The sequence below is a fragment of the Thunnus thynnus genome, chromosome 11, assembly GCF_963924715.1.
Source record: "Thunnus thynnus chromosome 11, fThuThy2.1, whole genome shotgun sequence".
Taxonomy (NCBI): domain Eukaryota; kingdom Metazoa; phylum Chordata; class Actinopteri; order Scombriformes; family Scombridae; genus Thunnus; species Thunnus thynnus.
The window spans coordinates 27,404,340-27,430,152 of NC_089527.1; the positions used below are offsets into that span (position 1 = coordinate 27,404,340).

The 25,813-nt window shown below is 39.5% G+C and overlaps 4 protein-coding genes, 1 long non-coding RNA gene and 1 pseudogene across 5 annotated transcripts; 4 read left to right on the top strand and 2 right to left on the bottom strand.

The window, feature by feature from the left end:
- Positions 1-928: 928 nt before the first annotated feature.
- On the top strand, positions 929-5,369 carry LOC137192053 (trace amine-associated receptor 13c-like; annotated as a pseudogene).
- A 1,284-nt stretch (positions 5,370-6,653) lies between these two features.
- Positions 6,654-8,219, top strand: LOC137192146 (trace amine-associated receptor 13c-like). The gene is made up of 2 exons (XM_067602660.1): positions 6,654-6,814; positions 6,947-8,219. The coding sequence occupies exons 1-2, from the start codon at positions 6,654-6,656 to the stop codon at positions 7,761-7,763; spliced, it is 978 nt and encodes a 325-aa protein (XP_067458761.1). The 3' UTR covers positions 7,764-8,219.
- Positions 8,220-8,628: 409 nt separating this feature from the next.
- Positions 8,629-9,939, bottom strand: LOC137193070 (uncharacterized). Its single transcript, XR_010930675.1, has 2 exons — positions 9,286-9,939; positions 8,629-9,095 (listed from the first exon to the last, which is right to left on the bottom strand). It is a non-coding gene; the product is annotated as an uncharacterized lncRNA (long non-coding RNA).
- Positions 9,940-15,079: 5,140 nt separating this feature from the next.
- On the top strand, positions 15,080-16,287 carry LOC137192054 (trace amine-associated receptor 8a-like). Its single transcript, XM_067602592.1, has 2 exons — positions 15,080-15,252; positions 15,477-16,287. The coding sequence occupies exons 1-2, from the start codon at positions 15,080-15,082 to the stop codon at positions 16,285-16,287; spliced, it is 984 nt and encodes a 327-aa protein (XP_067458693.1).
- Positions 16,288-19,650: 3,363 nt separating this feature from the next.
- On the top strand, positions 19,651-20,891 carry LOC137193072 (trace amine-associated receptor 13c-like). The gene is given in 3 exon segments (XM_067604255.1): positions 19,651-19,751; positions 19,754-19,833; positions 20,084-20,891. Coding segments are annotated over 3 exon segments (984 nt in total). The 5' UTR covers positions 19,651-19,655.
- Positions 20,892-24,412: 3,521 nt separating this feature from the next.
- LOC137192147 (trace amine-associated receptor 13c-like) lies at positions 24,413-25,813 on the bottom strand. Its single transcript, XM_067602661.1, has 2 exons — positions 25,641-25,813; positions 24,413-25,232 (listed from the first exon to the last, which is right to left on the bottom strand). The coding sequence occupies exons 1-2, from the start codon at positions 25,811-25,813 to the stop codon at positions 24,413-24,415; spliced, it is 993 nt and encodes a 330-aa protein (XP_067458762.1).

The following is a 25,813-nucleotide window of genomic DNA, read 5'->3' on the forward strand; positions in this document are numbered from 1 at the left end:
CATTATGTTACAATCCTGTTCACTAAGGTCATGTTAAAACACTGACAGTGGCAGAATTACAGTATTAGTATTACTGGATCTCAGTGCCGCATTTGACACGGTTGACCACAACATATGACTAGACAGACTGGAAAAGTTGGTGGGACTTTCTGGCACAGTACTAAACTGGGAGGAAAAAACAAACTTCAGGCACTCATGCGTGGAGCAGGAATGGAAAAACTCTGGGATTAAGTGAAAAAGTCTTTATTCAACATGGCTACTTACAATTAAAAAAACGACCTGTTTCGATCATAATGGTCTTCATCAGGGTACAGGGGTGAACAAACAACAGGCAAACCTTTTATAAACTTGGCAGGGGGTGTCACCCAATCCTGATTATTGAGTGAATGCAGGTGTTTGACAGGAAATGGATCACAATGAGAAGCCATGTTTAAAATGGCACGCCTCTTCAAGTACTCAGGAAATATCCTGCACAAAAATGAGAAATAAATGACCAAAACAACATTAGGATTGTATACATCAAATCAATACATTTCCAAAAATAATCAATTACTTAAATTATGTAACCATACACATGAATGATACTCTACATTTACAGAAAAGGTGTGTAATCAATCTCCTCATTTAAACCAGGATATACCGTTGCATCAAGTTTGAAAATCTAAAAAGTTTCCTTTTGGAGAAGTCTGCGTAAACGATCACCACCCCTGATAGACATCTTTAGTAATTCTAAACCCTCTATCCTCAACAAGGAATCATTACTATTATGTACCTCTTTGAAGTGTTTGGCCATGGGGTAGTCCACATTCTGGGTTCTGATCACATATTTGTGTTCTGAAAGTCTGTCCTTAAGGCATCTTTTGCTGCGTCCTATACAGAAACAGTTACATGGGCATGTGAGACGGTTTACAACAAAAGTAGTGTTACAGTTTATAATGTTTCTCTGATTGTACTTTCTTCCTGTTTTCAGGTAAATGTCTTTGTTTGAATCACATTTGAACAGTGCTTGCATGTGTTAATAAAACTTGAAAGTAACAGAGGGCCTCTTTATCCACATGTCCTCTTTATGTACTGGTAAATAACTGTGTGCCAATTTTTCTTTTATAGTAGGAGCTCGTTTGTAGGATATAACTGGTGGTTCTGGGAAAAACTCTCAGATTAGGGTCACTTTTTAAGATAGCCCAATTAGAATGAATGGTATGTTTAATTTTCTGAGATTTAGTGTTACAACGCGTGACAAAAAATTAATTGGAGGAATTCCTCTCGTTTGTCAGACTTGCGCAATAGATTGCTGCGGTTTATATATCAGACTTTTTCTAAAGCAGTGGAAATAATATGTAGCTTATAAGACCTTTCCTTGAGTAGCTCTGATAGGCTTTTGGCCAGCTTCTCAAAGTCAGAGTCAGAGTCACAAATCTGCCTGCCTCTTTGGAACTGTCCATAAGGGATATTCTTTTTTTTGATGTGGAGGGTGGAAGGAATGATAATGAAGTAGAGAATTTTTATCTGTTTTTTTTGCAAAATAAAGTGGTATGTAAACCATTGTCATCATCTTTATAAATAGTGAGATCCAAGAAATAGATTTTTTCTTTAGAGTATTCCATGTTTAGACTTTACATTCACTCTCAGGACATTATTATGAAGTTGCTGCACGCTATTCTTGACCACAGCAGCTTCATATCGTATTATGCTGCCGCTGCTGCTGCTGGGTCCAATTATCCTTGTATCTCTTTTGGATCAGGTCTCTCTCTCTTTTTTTTGGAAAATTTATAAGTATGCTCACTCAGACTTTTAAAATGAAGGCTTTTTACATTTTCAGAATGAGTGAAGGAATTAGGAGAGAGGAGACAGAAGTGAGGAAGAATTGCACAATGTAATGGTGTTGAAAGAAATACAAGGAGAAAGTAAAGAACTGATTTAAGGTTTAATAAATAATTACTCTGTTGTTAAAATGGCATTACATTTGGTGTAGTTTAGGACTTGGGATTTGACTTGGAACTCGAGTGTGAAGACTTGAGATTTACTTGAGACTTGCCAAAAAATGACTTGGTCCCACCACTGCTTTATAGCATAGTCTCATTGCTCCAATCAGTGCTGTTGCAGCTGCACCACACAGCAGTTTTCAGCAAATGAATGATGTAACTGGTGAACACGAGCATTTAGCTGCTAAAGGGCCATATACAGTATACAGTCTTTCAGAAGTTGGTGGAGACCAAACCAAAGCTAAAATGAGAGTGAATAATAGACTTACACTTACATCAGGTGACCAGAGACATAACTCATAATTAATGCTGATGTTGCTCCATGTCTGGTGGATGTGTAAATAGGTGACTGTTTGCTAACATGTTAGCCACAAGGCCATAATACGTCAAACATGTTTGTGATGTTCAGCTTTTTGTGGATTTCTTTGCCCATGTGGCCAAGAAACTGATATTGCTTTCAGACCTAACTGCTGAAAGTGTTATCACAAGATTTTAAAATATTATCAGCATGTAATGGAAATGTTAGATGCAAACAGAAAGAGAAAAAAAGAGCAGGTACCAAGACAAGATGGGGAAAAAAAAGTATGATGAATAGATTGAGGGAGGAGGGCCATCAGGCTCCATGTAAGAGAAAACATGAGCTATAGTTAGGGGGAGGCAAAGGGAGGAGAGTGATAAAAGAGCTGTATGATAGAGAGCTTCGGCCAATAAGCTGCAAGGGCTGTGCAGCTTCTCCTCAATGATGATGGAGACCCTGGAGGGAGCTGGACTCTGCTTTCCACACCTGAACTCTTCCTGCAAGAAACCCACACATCCTCACACTGAGGCCATGCTGATATACGTTCTGCTGTCCTCCATTTCTCTGGTCACTGTTGCTCTTAACCTGCTGGTCATCTTCTCCATCTCCCACTTCAGGCATATATAATATAAACTAAATGATATAAACTCTCCAACATAAGCTGAAATGTTATTGTAACCCGAATGTGCCGTAGCCTCTCGACACACCCGGGGACTCTGCGTTGTGTTTATCAGTGTGAGATGGGGTGGCGTGCGGAGAGAAGGAGACGCACGACACAGGGGTTCTGGATTGTGGTTGAGACCTGGGGACACTTCATTGGCTCACAGTGACAGCTTTCATCTCTGTTGCTGGTCCGCTATACTGGCTGCTGGCTCCATGACCTCAAGTAGTGAAAGTAAACTTTTTTTAGAAAATATGTCCTCATGCCAAAATAAATAGTACAAAATAAAAATTCGAGAAAATAACAAATTACTGCATGTTGAAATTAAATAAGGCACTCTTAACATATAATTTAGTGTAAAAATAAATTAAATGACATAACAGGACCGATAGCAGACAATAAACGAAAAGCTTATTCTTCATCCTGTACTATTTCCACTTAATGGGTGCTCTGCTCGTACACAGCAAGCTAGTCAACATTACGGCCAATATTTACATACAAAAACACTCTCGCTTACTTCTCAAACTCACACCTAGGCCTAGGTCTTAATAAACACAATCACTGAACATATCAGCTGGATGGGTGTTTTTAGCCCAGATAATTAGGATAATGTAGGGCGCCATTTACACTACTTACCCTACGAAGTAGTGAAAGAAAAAAAATGGCGTCCCGCACAGAATGAATTACAGAACTACAGTGTCCTGCAAGGGACAAAAAAACGATAAATGCTAAATTCTCAGGGGAATACACAGCACAACAATGACACCCAGTGGCTAATTTAGGCTACTGCCCTACATTATAATTTACATAAATAGCTTGACCTAGGAGAAGACATTGTTTTGATGTGGTATATAAACGTTACGTTTACTGCTTTGTTTTGTTTGTGACAGTGATTTACTGTAAAGTAATTATTATATTGCTGCATTATTCTATTTACAGATTGTTTGTTATGTCTGTATGATTACAATATATTGATTATACTCTCCCTGTCCAGGCAGCTCCACACCCCCACCAACCTCCTCCTCCTCTCTCTGGCTGTCTCAGATCTCCTTGTGGGTCTCCTGCTGATGCCTGTTGAAATCATCTACATAGAAGCCTGCTGGTTTCTTGGTGATATTGTGTGCACTCTGTATTATGTTGTAGACTACATCATTACCTCTACCTCGGTAGCCAATATGGTGCTCTTGTCATTTGACCGTTACATAGCCATTTGTGACCCTCTGCATTACCCCACCAAAGTCACTAAGAGAAGAGCAGAAATCTGTGTGTGTTTGTGTTGGATTTGTTCTGTCTTCTATCGGATTCTCCTTTTAAATGATCACCTGGAACAACCAGGAAGGTCTAATTCCTGCTTGGCAGAGTGTGTGGTTGTCATCAACTACATTGCAGGAGTTGTTGACCTTGCTTTCACCTTTATTATTCCCATTACTGTCATCATAATTCTGTATACCAGAGTATTTGTGGTGGCTGTGTCTCAGGCTCGTGCCATTCGGGCTGGCAGGTGAAGACACTACAGTCAGTGCTTCATATGCAGCTTTTGATATCTGGCTGGCACATTTCAACTCCTGTCTGAACCCTGTGATCTATACCTTTTTCTACCCTTGGTTCAGAAAATCTATTAAACTCATTTTTACGCTTCAGATACCCGTGATGCTAAAATATTGTAAAGACAGACTAGGGTGTTTAAACTTTGTCTTTAAACTGAGATGCTCTTTATGGAAGGTGAATGTATTAATTAGTTTTTGTGCAAAGACACATAGAATCAAGTGGAAAACCTGTTCTTGTGTATGTATATTAAACACTAGATTAATCTTGGTCTCTATAAAACATTCCATTCTAACATCATTAATGTAACGACATTGCTATTCAAAGGGAACAAATCTCACTCCAAGCTGAAGTCAAAAATTGGCAGCCCTGCATATACATTGTGAAACTGTGCCCCCCTCAAAAGTGCCAAAATAGTGAACGTTTGTAAGAATGCTGCCTCAAGTCAAAACCTAGGCTTCAGCCTGCTCTCATACTCCATTTGCAAAGTTACATCTAGTTCTCCCTCAAACCAACAGATTGTTCACGCATGCCCACAAACAGCCATCCACTCTGTAGATTTTATTGCTAAAGTTGTTGCTAAGTTTGTTCCATGGGTTGTTCACGTTGTCCACCCACAGATTTCAGATCGGATTCAGGCTCAAATATGTACGGATGTATTTGACAAGTTGACATTTTGAGTAAAGAATGACAAAAAGAAGTGACATCCTACTACTACTGTTTGTTCACGTAGCCTCTGAACCTGGCAGAAGTCTGACTTTGCTACAGGTAACAGTTCCATAGACAAGCTTTATAGGTGTGAAGCAGCATCATCAAGTCAATGATCTTAGTTCAGTGTTTTGTCTGTAGATGTTGTCATGGCATCCAGGCCAATCATGAGTAGGAGATGTAATGGCTATGATTACATGGGTCATTTTTTTATTCCAATTCAGCGTTCTGTCTTTAAATTAGCACTAAATATGGGCTGTCATTTTTCCTTTCCTCCTCTCCTCAGGTTTTCAGTGTGTGTGTTCATTAAACTAATGAAATAATAGTGTCTCTTCTGTGAACTGGTGAATTGGCCAAATGTACACCTGATTGGTTTGCCATTATTATGTGTTTCTTTTCTGCCTATTAGTTAATATGAAATTATCATATCATATCATATATGAAACACAAGCTCAGCTTTTATTACAGACAACAAATACATGTCTTTTGTTCACAATCATTTAAAGGCCACACACAGGGACATATCGTAGTGCATGAATTGGGTTTACATCAGGAGAGGGAGATCAAATCTTTGCTGGCCGCTACCGTTACTGTTTTATGTGAAATCAATTGTTACTATTTGTAGAGTGATCTCTGTCCTCACATTTCAATATTACTTAGCATAAATTAACCCATATCTCTGAATAAAAGCTATGCAATGTTCCTTCATTTTTGCCAGTCCTTTTTTTGTCAACACTGATAAGACAGCTGTTGTCAGAAGAGTTCCTCTGCACTGAAGAGTTTATTGCACATCACTGTAATAAATAGTAAAAAAAAACAACTGTGCATGAAGCTTTAGGTACATCAGACACTGATCAATCAATAATCTTCTAATATTTCTCATGGTGAGTACATTCATACCATAGTTTTCATGTCAAGACAAGACTTTAAGATTTTAAAACTGGACTAAATGTTGTTTAAAAGAGATTTTTTAAATAGGCTGCATATACAGTACTAGTCAAAAGTCTGAACACACCTTCCCATTCAGAGTCCAAACTTCTGACTGGCACTGTAACATGTTTTAGCATCATTTCAGTTGTTATGTTTAAATTTACTACACACTGAAATATAGTCATTAAATGCTGTTGAGCCAAAATATGCAAAATAGATCAAGGTCACCATAATCCTTCTTGGAACCGAAATGTGTTGTTTTTAGACCTTGTTTTTTGTACAGATATCTATAGAACTTGATTGGAGTCCACCTGTTGCAAATTAATCTGATTGGACATAACTTAAGGCTCATGTCAGCAGAGACTAATGTAGATGATGTACAGAGGGAGGGAGGAGGGACATCAGTCTTCAAATAAGACAGAATGTTAGAGGAGGGATGATAGACTTAGACAGTTTATGTGACGTCTGAACGTTGGTCAAAAAGGTGTCAGAACTTTGCAGATTCTCGTTTCCTCCTCTCTCTTTGATGATGGAAGGAGCTGAGCTCTGCGTTCTACAACTCAACAACTCCTGCACGAGGCCAAAGCTTTCTGACTCTGAATATCTGCTTATTTACATTCTGCTGTCCTGCGTCTCTCTGCTCACTGCAACTCTCAACCTGCTGGTCATCATCTCCATCTCCCACTTCAAGTAGCCAAATATTTTTTCCTTTTATAAAAGTGGTACTTATACAAAGAGTGATCATTAAAATTGGTTATTTTTCTAAAAATGCTTTGAATTTGCGATTGAATTAATTTTAGTATGTGGCTCTCTTATCTCCAGACAGCTTCACACTCCCACCAACCTCCTCCTCCTCTCTCTGGCTGTCTCAGATTTCTTCGTGGGCCTCATCATATTCTTTCAAATTGTGCTTATAGATGGCTGCTCGTTCCTCAGTGATGTCATGTGTGCTTTGTGTCAGTATCTGACATACATTATTACCTCTGCCTCAGTAGGAACTATGGTGCTCATTTCAGTTGACCGCTATGTGGCTATTTGTGACCCTCTGCATTATCCCATCAAAATCACTCTAAAAAGAGTTCAAATCTGTATTTGTCTGTGTTGGATGTGTTCTGTATTATGTTTCAGTTTGCTGATGAAGGATCACCTGAGACATCCTAGCAGATATAGATCCTGTTCTGGAGATTGTGTGATAAGCTTTAACTTTATTGAACGAATTATAGATCTTATTTTAACCTTCATTATCCCCAGTGCTGTCATTTTTGTTCTGTATATGAGAATATTTATTGTGGCTGTGTCTCAGGCTCGTGCCCTGCAGTCACATATTGCAACAGTCACACTCCAGCGTTCAGAGCCTGTAACTGCTAAAAAGTCTGAAATGAAAGCAGCCAGGACTCTTGGTATTGTTATAGTTGCGTTTCTAATATGCATTTGCCCATATTTCTGTGTCACCCTTACAGGCCAGGACACCTTGCTCACTGCTTCATCCGAAGCCTTTGTGGCATGTCTGTTCTATTTTAACTCCTGTCTAAACCCTGTGATCTATGTTTTTTTCTACCCTTCATTCAGAAAATCGATTAAACTCACTGTTACACTTCAAATACTGCAGCCTGACTCCTGTGACACCAACATGATGTAAAGAGACATGGTAGAATCACTGAAATGAGGCCTTCACTGTGGTAAGAGAGATGTGTTGTGAACATGTTAGTATTGAGTCAACCGTGTACGGGACATAAACCTCTGTCCAAATAAAAAATGCTATTGACATTTTAAGGAAATATAGTACAGACAGAGTCTGTGGAGTAACTAAAATGTGACCTTTTCTACAAGCAGAAGAAATACTGCTTCATGTTATTGAGTCAGTGACATAAAAGCCTCATCTAACTTTTCACAAAGATTAATTCTAATGTATTGTGAGAGAAATATGTATAAATGGCTTTCTGTCTGCTGTTCATTGAGTTTTACACCTGTAACATGTCATTCCATTCTTTTTTTGTTTGGCAATGAAAATGGGTATCTATATCATTAATGAATGATAAATGTAATAAACTCATTGCAGTGATTCTAGTTGTGCTCTCAGCTTCATATATGATAAAGTATGTTTTTTCTATGTAGGCTATACTTTTGCAAAACCTATAAAACAATTGAATAACTAGTCTGTTCCCTCAGAATAGCCTGTATGGGAAAAACTACAACACAGAGACAGAGCGAGTAGGAATTTGCTACAAATTATGGCTAAAGCATCACCTCTAGGATTTATGTCCATCTAGTTGAAAAGCATGATAAATCACCTGCTGGATTCCTCTTTTGATTTCTCTATGTATACTTTTTGCGAAACATCTATCTATCTATCTATCTATCTATATATCTATATATATATATATATATATATATATATATATATATATATATATGAATGGCCACGGCCTCAAGGGGCTTATTGCTTTTACAAAATGGTTACCACGTATACCTGGCAAGTTTCATAAAATAAACACACAGCAACAAAAAATGCAATAATGTATTGATTACAAGTAATCAGCATTCCGCAAAGCAATGTACATTTAGCAGAATAGTTGCCAAGCAACACACAGATGCAGCAACACATAGACAGAGTGGAAAGTATGCTTAAAGATGGGGTGATTATTAACATTTATCTGGATATCGCCATTAAATGTGCAATTATTGAAGTAATGTTCAATTATGTTAGCACTCTTGCTGGTACAGGACTGTTTGACTTTGGACAGGTGCGTTTTATTTGCCAGAAGCAAAGATGTTGCTCCATCATCTTCTCTCGTTGTAGTTTGGGCGCCAGTAAGATTGCAGGGACGTTTCACATTTATGCCCCGTCACTGACATGATTTCTCTTGCCTCTGGGTCAGCATCAGAGTCTCTGTACAGTGGTGCTTCACAAGCAGTGGTTGATGTTGATTGTCTCAGTGCCGACTTCTTTACAAATCCGTCTCTAGTGTACCTAACGTTAGGAGAAAGAAAAAAAAAGTTCCCATGTTACAGTTACATTATAACCACATATGTATCTACCATCGACAAACATTATGCTCACTTTCTTTATAGCTATAGCTGCCACTTGCCAGCCATTTCAACATTAGAGTAACCACGCTACACTGAAAAAAAAGAAAAAAAAAGTTACATCGTTAACTTACCATTGATCGACGGCGTAGTTTGTCCGTTTTGGATGGAGATCAAACGCTGGTATAAAACGAGATGTATTTCTCCAGCGAAGCGACAGGACTCACTGAGTTTCCTGGCTGATCAAACATAAATGTCCGTAGGCTCTCTTGGTTTCTTTCGCCGTCATCTTTGTGGGTTATTTGTGAATTCGTTGAATGACAGCGTTGCATATTTCTGACCGTTTTCATCCTGGCGGATGATAAATGATTTGGGCTTCAGTTGGCGGTTGTCCTCTTTCGCTCTGCGTCCGATATGCAGCTGCACATTGAACTAGACTTTTTTTGACAAGCCCCCCAGGTGTGTTTGGATTCAGTGCCTCAAAGTGCTCGATTTTCTGAAAGTCTGCCTCCGTTAACACTTGGTGATGGGATGTTTTGTCGTGAGTTTCTCTTCTCCATCCTGTCCATCTCTTTCTACCACATATTCAGATTTAACCCACCCAGTAAATCAAAATTAACAACAAAATCTGAGAGTTTGAAACAATTTGGCGCAGTAATGCTGTTGTAATGCGGTCACAGGTGTGTTTAGAGTATTTTCAAAACGGCTTCTGACGCGGCTCAGCCAATCATACTCAGGACTACCTGTTTTTGATTTAAAGAACTGATTTGACACTTTTCTTAACTGTAAGCGCTTATTTACTTTCTTTCCTCTGGCCCAGCTCGACACTCCCCCCTGGTTAGTAACACTCTGCTGGTACGGAAGTTATGGACTGCCAATATTTAAACAAAAATAGGCTAATTTAAACAAATTTTTGACAAATAATTTCAGTGCATTGTCAAGTATATCTGGGAATTATAATGAAACAATGTGGAATGAGTTTCCATTTTCAAAGTTATAATGTGCTACCTACACTTGAAAATTTAAATTCAAACTGGGTTTTTGCTGTAATTTTAATTATGTTGCAGTGTTTGCCAATATTAAATGAAAATGAAATGTCAGCATTTACATTTCAGTAATGGCTCCATTCCTAGAAACTTGCTTTGTTAAATCCAGCAGGCAGATAAATAACTGGCTGAATTGCACCACTCAGAGCACACCATTCCACATGTGGGGTTTCTGTCCAAGGTTGCCATGCGTTACAGGTACCAGCCTGCAGCACCCATAGACTGTATATAAATAAGGATGACACATCTCCACTTCTCATTGCTATGTAAAAGTGAAGCCAAAATATCTCCTTTTCAGAGAGCTGCCATTTTGCTTGTGTGACATCATTTGGAGCCAGAGTCTGTGCAGTAGAATTGGGCAGTGGGATGACGGCCTGTGGAGCACACCCTCTCAGCTGTCCCACCGCCTGACCTGAGGTTTGAGAGTGGCTGTCACAGCTATCAATCATGACGTCAGACCCCCTTTTTATATTGTCAAATAACTAATTAAAAACAAACTTATCTGTAAAATGAGCACATGAACATACATCAGTGTGATAAGAACTACCTAAAATGACAGAAACCATCTTTGGGGTAAGTATATTTGACGTGTACTTTGATTTTTTAATTTGGGTTATGTCCCATCCACTAATATGGAGGGAGCGGGACTTATGACCTATGACCAGCCAGCCACCAGGAGGCAATTGAGATGTTTTGGCTTCACTTTTGGGGAGCTGTCATGACGTCCATATTTATATACAGTCAATGGCAGCACCTCACAGAAAGCTATATATATCTGAAATAAATGGCATGAATCATGAGACAGGGAGACATGGCTTACCTCTGCTGAATTCTCAGCCGTTATTTATTCACCAAATTCACTGTTCACTGTTTGCATTGTCCCTTTTTTTTTTAGTATTAACTACTACTTTGCATCAACTGTTTGGCTAGACACATTTTCCATGTATATAAAACGTACAAACAAAATATCCAACACAAAGCAGCATATTTGTCTTTGTTTTATTTTCATATCTCTATATACCATTTTCCAATTTAGTTTTAGCTGTAATTTGCATCATAAAACACAGAAAGATACTAACTAGAAATTGCTTGGACTTGTATAGTAGCTAATAAACTAAATTCACTACTACACTAAACTGTGTCTAAACAGTCCAGGAGCAAATTTTTTGCACAATGAGATTTCATACAAAGTCAATGTCAAGACGTGAATTGACGCAAAGCGTATTACGTAAATACGTGAAATTTGCGAAGCTTGCTGTAACCTTTGTGTTGTTTGTTTTATTTTAACTCCTGTCTAAACCTCATAGTCTATGCCTTTTTATACCCCTGGTTCAGAAAATCAGTTAAACTCATTGTTACACTTCAAATACTGCAGCCTGACTCCTGTGAGACCAACATACTGTAAAGAGACATGGTAGTGTCACTGACATGAGGCCTTTACTGTGGTAAAGGAGATGTGTTGTAACATGTTAGTATTGAGTCAACCATAAAAGGCCAAATGAAAATGCTATTGGCGTCCTTTAAAGTAGGGCTGCAACTAATAATTAATTTCATTATTGATTAATCTGTTGATTATTTTCTCAATTAATCGATTAGATGTTTGGTCCATTAAATATCAGAAAATAGCGAAAAAACGTTGATCACTGTTTCCCAGAACTCAACATGACATCCTCAAATGTCTTGTTTTGTCTCGACCAACAGTCCACAACCTAAATATATTCAGTTTACGCTTCCTCAGGAAATCATATTGTCTGGAGATACAGAGTGCCGCAATGTGAACACACAGCAGCACAAATCTGCAGCCAAATGCAGATGACTATTATAATGACAAAAAAAATACATAATGAAAAAAATTTGGTGAACTCATTTACATTATTGCTTCAGACTAATGCTATTTCAGCCATAATTCTGCAATTCACATCATAAATTGTCACATTGTTTGGTAACTGATGTGACAGCAGCATTTGCACTGTGATGCATTTAAGGAATAAAACACGAGACGACACCTGTGCTAAAAAGACAGTTGGGAAGGAGGCTACAATGCACATTAATGAACCACGGTAATAACACTTGTCCCACATAAAAAGGCAGAATAGGGAGTTCTATCTTACACAGGCTCCGCCCTCTACTGGACTCCATGGGTAATACTTCTTCTCCAGTCACACGCACGCAATCGCCCACTGATATTTGCATGTATGTAACCAGCCAGTCAGGACACCCCTACCAATTACATGTCTCACAGTATATAAGGCAGTGTCTTGCTGCTGCTCTCTTATCCTTCTCACTTCAGTGACGGTAAAATCAGCTCACTGATCTTACCTACCCGTGGATGGAGTTGGTGCTCCAAGTTCGTTTGTGCCCGTCGTACCCCGGTCTCACCACCGCCACTGACAGGCATATCTTGTCCTTCAAGTGCCTCAGATGGGACCACGCAGAGAGCGGCATGACGCAGCCACCGCCCTGCGTGCATTGCCGAGCACTTCCTTCAACTCAACAGCAGCAACAGTGGGAACATTTTCGGCTGTGTGACGTCTCACTTTACTGCAACAAGAGCAAACCAGAGCTTGAGATTGATCTCCATGGTGAAGATGAATTCATCCAGCCCTCCGTCACTGTTGCAGCTGCTGCCACCGCCACCACCACCGTTGGATGTCTCAGCTGAGAATCTCCGTGAGGCTTCACCAATGGTAGATGATGACAACTTCTCTTCTGTCTCTGCAACTTCGCTGACCTTCGTCACCCGGTGCCAACTTCAGTTCGCCATGATTTCCCGAAGGATACGGTCATGGCAGCAGAGCGTGTTGGGCTCTCTCTGTCCCCCCACGCTGTTCCAACTGGTCAGCTGGCATCGTGAAGGATTTTACGGCCCAGCTCGTGTTGCTCAACCCGTCTTTGTTTCACTGCTGAAAACAAAGTCACCAGTGGCAGGACTGGTGTTTCCGTCCTGAGAGTGCAGCACCCCCCACCCCACCAAGAGGCCCTGGCAGCCCTCCTGATTCCTCGGCTGGCTGAATGTTGAGCAGGAAGCCTCCTCTGGTGCAGAATGGGGACACACTAGAATATTTTGATAAAATATATGGCCGTGCAGCTTGCCGCAGCAGCTAACAATCTGGGTGTGTTGGGCATCATTGCGGCTAATACACTATCATAGCAGAAAATGTTTTTCCCTGTGGCCTTCATAGGAAAACATTTTCTGGGCCGCACCATCAGTCAGATTAATAACCTGGTTATGGGTGCTGCTATGGGCTCTTTGGGTCAATTTCCTTTGTGACTCAGCACTTCAAGAAGCTGGAAGAGGAGAAGGCACAGCTGAGCCATCATCTGCTGCTTGCCCCTTCTTCTAGCTGGAGAGGAGACGTGGCAGCGCTGGCAGGCAGGGCAGAGCACCATCAGTCCCCGCCATCTCAGCCACCTCCCATGATAGTGGCTCAGGCTGCTTCATCCAGCTGATCACAGAGGCTGCGTAATGCAGAAAACACTTGCTCAGCTGGCGCCTCTGCCTCTCTTCCCTATGTAAGAGAAGCAGACAGCGGGTGGTCTCATTCAGCTGCAGTCTGTGCTAGCTGAAAAAAGCTCAGCACTGAGTGCATCCATAAGTGCTATGTTAGGTGCGATTTGGTTAGAAAGAAACACATCCCGCCCAACACAGCAACACTCAAAAGCATGTCTGACTATCGCTGCGCTTGCTGGCACTGTTATTTATTGGACTAGCCAGCATGGCTCACCTCCTGGGTAACAGTGAGGCAGCGAGCAGTGTTATATCCTCACAGGAATAACGCCTCATGCCCACACATTCACCGGGGTGAGGATGCCTCATGTCTGCTTAGTGTCAGCACTGTCCCCTGTTGTTTTCGCTGCCCTGCACAGGACCGGCATACACAGCTCACCACCCGGTTTTATGATAGCGTGGCTGGTGGCATTACTTCGTCCTTAGAGAGTAATGCCCTGGGCCCACACACAGACCGTGGAGAGGAGACACGAAGTCTGCCTCGCTCCCCTCTGGTTATTTCTGTGGGAAATACAGAGGGTGACAGATGCACTGACACGACATCTAACGCTGTGTTGAGGCAGCTGATGGTGATGGTAAATGGTAAATGGACTGTACTTGTATAGTGCTTTTCTAGTCTTCCAACCACTCAAAGCGCTTTTTACACTATGAATCACATTCACCCATTCACACACATTCATACACTGATGGCACAGCCATCAGGAGCAATTTGGGGTTAAGTGTCTTGCCCAAGGACACATCGGCATGTGAATCGAACCGCCGATTTTCCGATTAGTGGACGACCCGCTCTACCTCCTGAGCCACAGCCCATTTACAGACCGCTTCGTCAGCTCAGACCTTTCAATATTGGTCCCCCATGGGCCAGTCTTCCATTTATGAAAGGTCTGGTGGTGGAGAGGGCCAAATCGGAATATCACAGCTTCCTGGCTGACAGCCCGTCCTCTGACACAGTTTTACGCAGAATGGTGTCAGAGCTGCACATTATTGGAGTGGATGGACAAAACACTGAGACTGGGTTATTCTCTCCAGTTTTGCCAAGTTCCTCCTCCGTTTTCAGGCATCAGGAAGATATATCTTCCTTCTAAGAGGAGATAGGTTCTCCTCCCAGGGGATACTCTGGGAGAGAAGGAGTGAGGATACAGTTTCTGGACAAGAGAGCAGCAGCAAGACATTTCAAGGTCAGAAAGACTGGAGTGCTGCTTGTGCACCATGAAAATAGGGCCCTATGACATACAGAAAAAGAGAGGAGGGAGGTCCATGTCCAAGAGATATAGACAAGTAGGAGGGGAGCAAAAAGATAAAAGAACTGTGTAAGCAAGAGATTGTTCAGAAAGCTGCCAGAGCTCAGCAGCTTCTCCTCTTTCTATCTTTCTAATGGCTGAGAGTGTGGAGAGAGTTGAGCTCTGCTTTCCACAACTCAACTCCTCCTGCAGGAAGCCAGAACCCCCTAACACTAATACTGTGCTTATTTACATTTTGTTGTCCTTCATCTCTTTGCTCACTGCAGCTCTCAACCTGCTGGTCATCATCTCCATCTCCCACTTGAGGCAGATAATCGTCATACCTTGAGCAAATATATCGATATATTGTGGTTTGATTTACAGGATAAAGTGGCTTCAGACTTGCACATAGATGTGCTAGCCCTGAGGTCTTTACATACTGGTTGCTGGTCTACTATTAAGTTATACTGTGATTTTTCATCAATACAGCTTTTTGCAAAACTATTACTGATATTGCTGATATTCACAGTGATGATGTTCTCTCACTGCAGGCAGCTCCACACTTCCACCAACCTCCTCCTCCTCTCTCTGGCTGTCTCAGACTTTCTTGTGGGCCTTCTGGTGATGCCCGTTGAAATCCTCTTGACAGAGACCTGCTGGATCCTGGGTGACATCATGTGTGCTCTGTATTATTTTGTACCTATCATAATAACCTCTGCCTCCGTAGGAAACATGGTGCTCATATCAGTCGACCGCTATGTTGCTATTTGTGACCCTCTGCATTACCCCACAAAAGTCACTAAAAAAATAGTTATAATATGTATTTGCCTGTGTTGGATTTGTTCTGTTTTCTATAGCATTATCCTTTTATATGATAACCTGAAGCAACCAGGCATGTATAATTCCTGCTATGGAGAATGTGTGGTAAATATTACAGGGGCTGTTGACCTTGTTTTGACCTTCATCATTCCCATTACTGTCATCATAGTTCTGTATATGAGAGTATTTGTGGTGGCTGTGTCTCAGGCTCGTGCTATGAGGTCTGGCATTGCAGCTGTTTCACTCCAGCATTCAGTGAAAATAACTGTTCTGAAATCTGAGATTAAAGCAGCTAGGACTCTTGGTGTTGTTATAGTTGTGTTTCTGATGTGTTTCTCTCCATATTACTGTGTGTCTCTCACAGGCCAGGACATCTTGGTCGGTTCTACAACTGAGGCCTTCATGATTTTTCTCATGTATTTTAACTCTTGTCTAAACCCCGTCATATATGCCTTTTTCTACCCCTGGTTTAAAAAAGCTATTAAACTCATTGTTACTCTTCAGATACTGCAGCCTGACTCCTGTGAGGCCAACATACTGTAGCCAGAAACTGTAGAATGAGTGAAAAGGCTGTTTAAGTATTTATACAAATCTTTTTAAAAGCTGTTTTTTTTCATAGTGTTTTTAGAAACGGACAACAATTCAGGAGCTGGAAGATGAGCATCTTGTGGTGACTGTAATGGTACATATAATGTAAATCATTTACTATTTAATCTCATACATGCTTCTCAGTTAGTACAGTCACATCCATAAAATATGTAAGTTTTTAAAGGAGAGAATGTTGATGATGAAAAGATCTGCAAGTTCTGGAGGAACCAGTTAATTGAAAAAAAGAAAAGCATCCAGCAACAGCAGTCTGAAGTCAGAATTCTCCACACACTTTTTGTTTCAGGTGTCCAGTTTGGTGCTTTCACTAACAGATTCTAATGGTTTCACTGGCTGTATGTGTGTATGTATGATAAAATAAAATAAACTGACAACAGATCTACAGTGAAGTGGTCTTCTAAAATCATGAAATAAATGAATAAACAGCTCACATGATACAGTGGACGGGCTGTTTATTTGTTCATTTTATGATTTGCTCGCTTTCTGCCCAACACCTGTCCTCCTCTTTGGTTTGGATGTGCGTGCACACTGCAATCTTCTTCTAAAATCACACATCATTATGTTACAATCCTGTTCACTAAGGTCATGTTAAAACACTGACAGTGGCAGAATTACAGTATTAGTATTACTGGATCTCAGTGCCGCATTTGACACGGTTGACCACAACATATGACTAGACAGACTGGAAAAGTTGGTGGGACTTTCTGGCACAGTACTAAACTGGGAGGAAAAAACAAACTTCAGGCACTCATGCGTGGAGCAGGAATGGAAAAACTCTGGGATTAAGTGAAAAAGCCTTTATTCAACATGGCTACTTACAATTAAAAAAACGACCGGTTTCGATCATAAAGGTCTTCATCAGGGTACAGGGGTGAACAAACAACAGGCAAACCTTTTATAAACTTGGCAGGGGGTGTCACCCAATCCTGATTATTGAGTGAACGCAGGTGTTTGACAGGAAATGGATCACAATGAGAAGCCATGTTTAAAATGGCACGCCTCTCCAAGTACTCAGGAAATATCCTGCACAAAAATGAGAAATAAATTACCAAAACAACATTAAGATTGTATACATCAAATCAATACATTTCCAAAAATAATCAATTACTTAAATTATGTAACCATACACATGAATGATACTCTACATTTATAGAAAAGGTGTGTAATCAATCTCCTCATTTAAACCAGGATATACCATTGCATCAAGTTTGAAAATCTAAGAAGTTTCCCTTTTGAGAAGTCTGCGTAAACGATCACCACCCCTGATGGACATCTTTAGTAATTCTAAACCCTCTATCCTCAACAAGGAATCATTACTATTATGTACCTCTTTGAAGTGTTTGGCCATGGGGTAGTCCACATTCTGGGTTCTGATCACATATTTGTGTTCTGAAAGTCTGTCCTTAAGGCATCTTTTGGTGCGTCCTATACAAAAACAGTTACATGGGCATGTGAGACGGTATACAACAAAAGTAGTGTTACAGTTTATAATGTCTCTCTGATTGTACTTTTGTCCTGTTTTCAGATCAGTAAATGTCTTTGTTTGAATCACATTTGAACAGTGCTTGCATGTGTTAATAAAACTTGAAAGTACCCGAGGGCCTCTTTAACCACATGTCCTCTTTATGTGCTGGTAGATAACTGTAACCAATTTTTCTTTTATAGTAGAAGCTTGTTTGTAGGATATAACTGGTGGTTCTGGGAAAAACTCTCAGATTAGGGTCACTTTTTAAGATAGCCCAATTAGAATGAATGATATGTTTAATTTTCTGTGATTTAGTGCTATAACGCGTGACAAAAAATTAATTGGAGGAATTCCTCTCTTGTTTGTCAGACTTGCGCAATAGATTGCTGCAGTTTATATATCAGACTTTTTCTAAAGCAGTGGAAATAATATGTAGCTTATAAGACCTTTCCTTGAGTAGCTCTGATAGGCTTTTGGCCTGCTTCTCAAAGTCAGAGTCAGAGTCACAAATCCGCCTGCCTCTTTGAAACTGTCCATAAGGGATATTCTTTTTTTTGATGTGGAGGGTGGAAGGAATGATAATGAAGTAGAGAATTTCTGTTTTTTTGCGAAATAAAGTGGTATGTAAACCATTGTCATCATCTTTATAAATAGTGAGATCCAAGAAATAGATTTTTTCTTTAGAGTATTCCATGTTTAGACTTTACATTCACTCTCAGGACATTATTATGAAGTTGCTGCACACTATTCTTGACCACAGCAGCTTCATATTGTGTTATGCTGCTGCTGTTGCTGCTGAGTCCAATTATCCTTGTATCTCTTTTGGATCAGGTTTATCTCTTTTTCTTTTTTTTGAAAATTTATAAGTATGCTCACTCAGACTTTTAAAATGAAGGCTTTTTACATTTTCAGAATGAGTGAAGGAATTAGGAGAGAGGAGACAGAAGTGAGGAAGAATTGCAGAATGTAATGGTGTTGAAAGAAATACAAGGAGAAAGTAAAGAACTGATTTAAGGTTTAATAAATAATTACTCTGTTGTTAAAATGGCATTACATTTGGTGTAGTTTAGGACTTGGGATTTGACTTGGGACTTGTCAGTCTTGACTTGGCACTTGAGTGTGAAGACTTGAGACTTACTTGAGACTTGCCAAAAAATGACTTGGTCCCACCACTGCTTTATAGCATAGTCTCATTGCTCCAATCAGTGCTGTTGCAGCTGCACCACACAGCAGTTTTCAGCAAATGAATGATGTAACTGGTGAACACGAGCATTGAGCTGCTAAAGAGCCACATACAAGTATACAGTATACAGTCTTTCAGAAGTTGGTGGAGACCAAACCAAAGCAAAATGAGAGTGAATAATAGACTTACACATACATCAGGTGACCAGAGACATAACTCATAATTAATGCTGATGTTGCTCCATGTCTGGTGGATGTGTAAATAGGCGACTGTTTGCTAACATGTTAGCCACAAGGCCATAATACGTCAAATATGTTTGTGATGTTCAGCTTTTTGTGGATTTCTTTGACCATGTGGCCAAGAAACTGATATTGTTTTCAGACCTAACTGCTGAAACTGTTATCACAAGATTTTAAAATATTATCAGGATGTAATGGAAATGTTAGATGCAAACAGAAAGAGAAAAAAAGAGCAGGTACCAAGACAAGATGGGAAAAAAAGTATGATGAATAGATTGAGGGAGGAGGGCCATCAGGCTCCATGTAAGAGAAAACATGAGCTATAGTTAAGGGGAGGCAAAGGGAGGAGAGTGATAAAAGAGCTGTGTGATAGAGAGCTTCGGCCAATAAGCTGCAAGGGCTCTGGAGCTTCTCCTCAATGATGATGGAGACCCTGGAGGGAGCTGGACTCTGCTTTCCACACCTGAACTCTTCCTGCAAGAAACCCACACATCCTCACACTGAGGCCATGCTGATATATACGTTCTGCTGTCCTCCATTTCTCTGGTCACTGTTGCTCTTAACCTGCTGGTCATCTTCTCCATCTCCCACTTCAGGCATATATAATATAAACTAAATGATATAAACTCTCCAACATAAGCTGAAATGTTATAATTTACATAAATAGCTTGACCTAGGAGAAGACATTGTTTTGATGTGGTATATAAATGTTACGTCTACTGCTTTGTTTTGTTTGTGACAGTGATTTACTGTGAAGTAATTATTATATTGCTGCATTATTCTATTTACAGATTTTTTGTTATGTCTGTATGATTACAATATATTAATTATACTCTCCCTGTCCAGGCAGCTCCACACCCCCACCAACCTCCTCCTCCTCTCTCTGGCTGTCTCAGATCTCCTTGTGGGTCTCCTGCTGATGCCTGTTGAAATCATCTACATAGAAGCCTGCTGGTTTCTTAGTGATATTGTGTGCACTCTGTATTATGTTGTAGACTACATCATTACCTCTACCTCGGTAGCCAATATGGTGCTCTTGTCACTTGACCGTTACATAGCCATTTGTGACCCTCTGCATTACCCCACCAAAGTCACTAAGAGAAGAACAGAAATCTGTGTGTGTTTGTGTTGGATTTGTTCTGTCTTCTATCGGATTCTCCTTTTAAATGATCACCTGGAACAACCAGGAAGGTCCAATTCCTGCTTGGGAGAGTGTGTGGTTGTCATCAACTACATTGCAGGAGTTGTTGACCTTGTTTTCACCTTTATTATTCCCATTACTGTCATCATAATTCTGTATACCAGAGTATTTGTGGTGGCTGTGTCTCAGGCTCGTGCCATTGCAGCTGTTTCAGCTCAGCGCTCAGGGGCTGTAACTGTGAAGAAAACTGAGATGAAGGCAGCCAGGACTCTTGGTATTGTTGTAGTTGTGTTTCTGATTTGTTTCTGCCCGTACTACTACCCAGCTCTGGCAGGTGAAGACACTACAGTCAATGCTTCATATGCAGCTTTTGATATCTGGCTGGCACATTTCAACTCCTGTCTGAACCCTGTGATCTATACCTTTTTCTACCCTTGGTTCAGAAAATCTATTAAACTCATTTTTACGCTTCAGATACTGAAGACTGGCTCCCGTGATGCTAAAATATTGTAAAGACAGACTTGGGTGTTTAAACTTTGTCTTTAAACTGAGATGCTCTTTATGGAAGGTGAATGTATTAATTAGTTTTTGTGCAAAGACATATAGAATCAAGTGGAAAACCTGTTCTTTACTGTCCTTTAATTGTATACTGTCTATGTGTATGTATATTAAACACTAGATTAATCTTGGTCTCTATAAAACATTCCATTCTAACATCATTAATGTAACGACATTGATATTCATGTCGTGAATTCTCAACAAGTCATTAGTCTTGTGATTAATATACTTTGCTAATAATCATTGAAACATAAACATAATCACACAGTAATTTAAACATTATCTTCATTGTTGGGAACAAATCTCACTCCAAGCTGAAGTCAAAAATTGGCAGCCCTGCATATGCATTGCGAAACTGTGCCCCCCTCAAAAGTGCCAAAATAGTGAACGTTTGTAAGAATGCTGCTTCAAGTCAAAACCTAGGCTTCAGCCAGCCAGTCATCTAGTTCTCTCCATTGTTCACGCATGCCCACAAACAGCCGTCCACTCTGTAGATTTTATTGCTAAAGTTGTTGCTAAGTTTGTTCCATGGGTTGTTCACGTTGTCCACCCACAGATTTCAGATCGGATTCAGGCTCAAATATGTACGGATGTATTTGACAAGTTGACATTTTGAGTAAAGAATGACAAAAAGAAGTGAAATCCTACTACTACTGTTTGTTCACGTAGCCTCCGTACCTGGCAGAAGTCTGACTTTGCTACAGGTAACAGTTCCATAGACAAGCTTTATAGGTGTGAAGCAGCATCATCAAGTCAATGATCTTAGTTCAGTGTTTTGTCTGTAGATGTTGTCATGGCATCCAGGCCAATCATGAGTAGGAGATGTAATGGCTATGATTACATGGGTCATTTTTTTATTCCAATTCAGCGTTCTGTCTTTAAATTAGCACTGAATATGGGCCGTCATTTTTCCTTTCCTCCTCTCCTCAGGTTTTCAGTGTGTGTGTTCATTAAACTAATGAAATAATAGTGTCTCTTCTGTGGTTGGTTTGCCATTATTATGTGTTTCTTTTCTGCCTATTAGTTAATATGAAATTATCATATCATATCATATATGAAACACAAGCTCAGCTTTTATTACAGACAACAAATACACGTCTTTTGTTCACAATCATTTAAAGGCCACACACAGGGACATATCGTAGTGCATGAATTTGGTTTACATCAGGAGAGGGAGATCAAATCTTTACTGGCCGCTACCGTTACTGTTTTATGTGAAATCAATTGTTACTATTTGTAGAGTGATCTCTGTCCTCACATTTCAATATTACTTAGCATAAATTAATCCATATCTCTGAATAAAAGCTATGCAATGTTCCTTCATTTTTGCCAGTCCTTTTTTTGTCATCAGACAGCTGTTGTCAGAACAGTTCCTCTGCACTGAAGAGTTTATTGCACATCACTGTAATAAATAATAATAAAAAACAACTATGCACGAAGCTTTAGGTACATCAGACACTGATCAATCAATAATCTTCTAATATTTCTCTTGGTGAGTACATTCTTATCATGGTTTTCATGTCAAGACAAGACTTTAAGATTTTAAAACTGGACTAAATGTTGTTTAAAAGAGATTTTTTAAATAGGCTGCATATACAGTACTAGTCAAAAGTCTGAACACACCTTCCCATTCAGAGTCTAAACTTCTGACTGGAAATGTAACATGTTTTAGCATCATTTCAGTTGTTATGTTTAAACTTACTACACACTGAAATATAGTCATTAAATGCAAATATGCAAAATAGATCTCAAAAATAACTTTGATGCTTTTTCCACTGAAAATCCATAACTCATTATTACTGGATCTAGCTATGAGGTTACAATCACAGGCCTGTAAGTAAAATACAAAGTCTTATCTTTGTGATCCATATCCATATTTTTGTATTTCATCTACAGTTGCTGCCACCTGAATTAATATTTTAGAGTATAATATAGTTTAACAGTAAAATTCAAGCACTTAATCATCCATTAAGGGAAATAATAAATGACGAATGGCCACGCTAAAGAAAACATTACTGTGTAAACTTGTCAATCTTTTCCCCACTCCAGGCTCTGTCACTGCTGCTGTATTTATAAAAAAATGATATAGTGTGCATACACACACTCTACTAATATACCACATATGCACTTCACATACTCTTAACTCAGTGAATGTATTTAGAGTTGATTGAACAAACACAGATCATCTGTTCTGGAAATGAAAAATCAGAGTTTCCTATTTCAGGGTTCATCAACTCAATTCAGTTTTAGGTTAAGAATATGTTAAACCTGCTTTCTGGAATAATCCCCAGGTCTAATCAGGCAAAATAAGTTAAAACATCCGTTTGGGTCAACCGTGGGTATGCCAGGCCTTTAAAAATATATATTCATTACAATTACCTTCATGTCGACACCTTCCTAAAAAAATGGCCCAAGTCATTTGGAAAGTCTCCAGCACAACAGGCATACTATAATACCGGTCAAATAATGTTATGATTACTAATATTATGTTCAAGTGAGATTTTCATTAAATAAAATCACAAAAGTAAAGAGGATCCTTTGTAATTTTTTAGTTACACACATAATTTCTAACTGTTAGATTACAATACGGTACTCAAATCTTTCTTAATTAGATCATTTATGTGGAAAAAATGAAACAACTGTTGATGAAATATTGTTTAAAAGGCAGAAAAGAGTTAACAGAAAGTCTATCACTTGTGACAGCCACAGATTGTGGAGCCTTTCCACTCTTTGCTAAATGCTAGCTTCATGGACTTAGCTATTTTGCTGACTAAAATGCTGACTCAAAAGACTGAATAAAAAGACTAAAAAACTATGCAATATGACGATTTAGTCACACTCTTGACATAGGCCATTATACTACAGGGGTAGAATCACATGATCTGTTCAACTGAGGATGTGGGCAATTTTACCAGAGGTGGCCAGCATAATGAGGAGGTGATTTAGGCTAAAAAATCATTTTTGTCAAAAAATAACTTGGGCCATTATTTTAGGAAGGTGACGATGTATAAGTACACAAATACAGAAGTGGGCCTATGAAGTGATCATGGAAAAGTTTAATACATTTTAAATTATGTTACATGTTCCAACTTATAGTTTGTTAATCTCTATAGAACCTTGCAATGTGTACTAAAACATCCTTGAAAACCAGTCAGGCAAATTCAACAACGTGATGACAAAACATTTCACCATTCATCAGGTAGGTTAGGTCACTTACACAAAATAAATAACTGAGTCATGATGGTTCAGGATATTTTAGCAAAAAATGAATAAATAAATATGTATACAATCATGCTTTTATACAGCTAATGTACAGTTGTTGAATTCATTGACACAAAAACATGAACAACATTTCACTGTCATTAATCTTCTTGAAAAAAAACTTGGTGATGATGTGCTGAAGGAGTCTGCTGCGCTAAAACACAACTGAATACGGAGCACACACTTCCCTCATTTGAGTCACTCTACTAATATCTCTACAGTATGTTGACATCACAGGAGTCAGGCTGCAGTATCTTTAGAGTAACAGTGAGTTTAATAGATTTCCTAAACCAGGGGTAGAAAAAAGCATAGATAATTGGATTTAGACAAGAGTTACAATAGAGCAGCCAGACCCCAAATATTGAAAATGCAACACTGGTTGACATGTCCTGGCCTGCGAGAGAGGGATAAAAATATGGACAGAAACATATTAAAAACACAAGTACGACAACACCAAGAGTTCTGGCAGCTTTTCTCTCAGACGTCCTTGCAGTTACTCTCACTGAACCCTGAAGTGTGACAGCTGCAATGTGGGACCTCATGGCTCGAACCTGAGACACAGCCACCACAAATACTCTCATATAAAGAACTATTATGACAGCAATGGGGCCAACAAAGGTCAACGTGACATCAACAGCTCCTGTTATGAAGTCAATTACAACCACACACTCTCCATAGCAGGAATTATATCTATCTGGATGTTTCAGAAAGTCATTCAGTATCAGTCCGTTGTAGAGCACAGAACAGGCCCAACACAGACAAACACAGATTTTGACTTTTGTCAGAGTGACTTTTGTGGGATAACACAGAGGGTCACAAATGGCCACATATCGGTCAACTGATATGAGGACCATGTTTCCTACTGAGGCAGATGTAAGGATAAAAGAGGCATAATAAAAAAGACCACATATGAAGGTCCCCAAAAACCAGCAGCCCCCTATAAGGAGGATCTGAACAGGCATCAGCAGGAGGCCAACGAGGAAGTCTGACACAGCCAGAGAGAGAAGCAGTAGGTTGGTGGGGGTGTGGAGCTGCCTGGAGAGAGAGAATAACATCACTGAATATATTATGAAATGTAGCAGTTGTAGAAGTCACAAAAAATATTTTATTTGCAATAGTATGAGTATAAATAGTTAATAAACAACACTACACTAGGATGTATTAAAATGTCATAATAACAGCTTAAACTTTATATGTATAATGTTAGAGTATTAGAGGAGTTATATCATCAGTTGTAGAAGTAGTAAGTAAGTAATAACAGTACTACTATACAAAAGGCAAGACAAGTAAATTATTATTAGTGATAAAAGCATTTTAAAATACTATATTTTTTATGAAAAGCCTTAACAATATCTCCAAGGTCCCAAAAGCAACTCTTGTAAAATTAACTGCCTGATATTAAGAAGAAAAAAAAAATTAGATTATGCTTAGGTTTATCTCTGCCTGAAGTGGGAGATAGAGATGATGACCAGCAGGTTGAGAGACACAGTGAGCAGAGAAATGGAGGACAGCAAGATGTTAAGGAATACAGTCTCAGCACGAGGCTGCATCGGTTTCCTGCAGGAGGTGTTGAGGAGTTGTGGAAAGCAGAGTTCAACTCCTTCCTGGAGCTCCAT

What these genes read in the sequence shown, in the direction of transcription:
- LOC137192146 (XM_067602660.1), top strand. Translation starts at nt 6,654, where the DNA reads ATGGAAGGAGCTGAGCTCTGCGTTCTACAACTCAACAACTCCTGCACG. An exon ending in ATCTCCATCTCCCACTTCAA is followed by an intron (nt 6,815 to 6,946) that starts GTAGCCAAATAT and finishes TCTTATCTCCAG; the next exon opens with ACAGCTTCACACTCCCACCA.
- LOC137192054 (XM_067602592.1), top strand. Translation starts at nt 15,080, where the DNA reads ATGGCTGAGAGTGTGGAGAGAGTTGAGCTCTGCTTTCCACAACTCAAC. An exon ending in ATCTCCATCTCCCACTTGAG is followed by an intron (nt 15,253 to 15,476) that starts GCAGATAATCGT and finishes CTCTCACTGCAG; the next exon opens with GCAGCTCCACACTTCCACCA.
- LOC137192147 (XM_067602661.1), bottom strand. Translation starts at nt 25,813, where the DNA reads ATGGAGCTCCAGGAAGGAGTTGAACTCTGCTTTCCACAACTCCTCAAC. An exon ending in ATCTCTATCTCCCACTTCAG is followed by an intron (nt 25,233 to 25,640) that starts GCAGAGATAAAC and finishes CTCTCTCTCCAG; the next exon opens with GCAGCTCCACACCCCCACCA.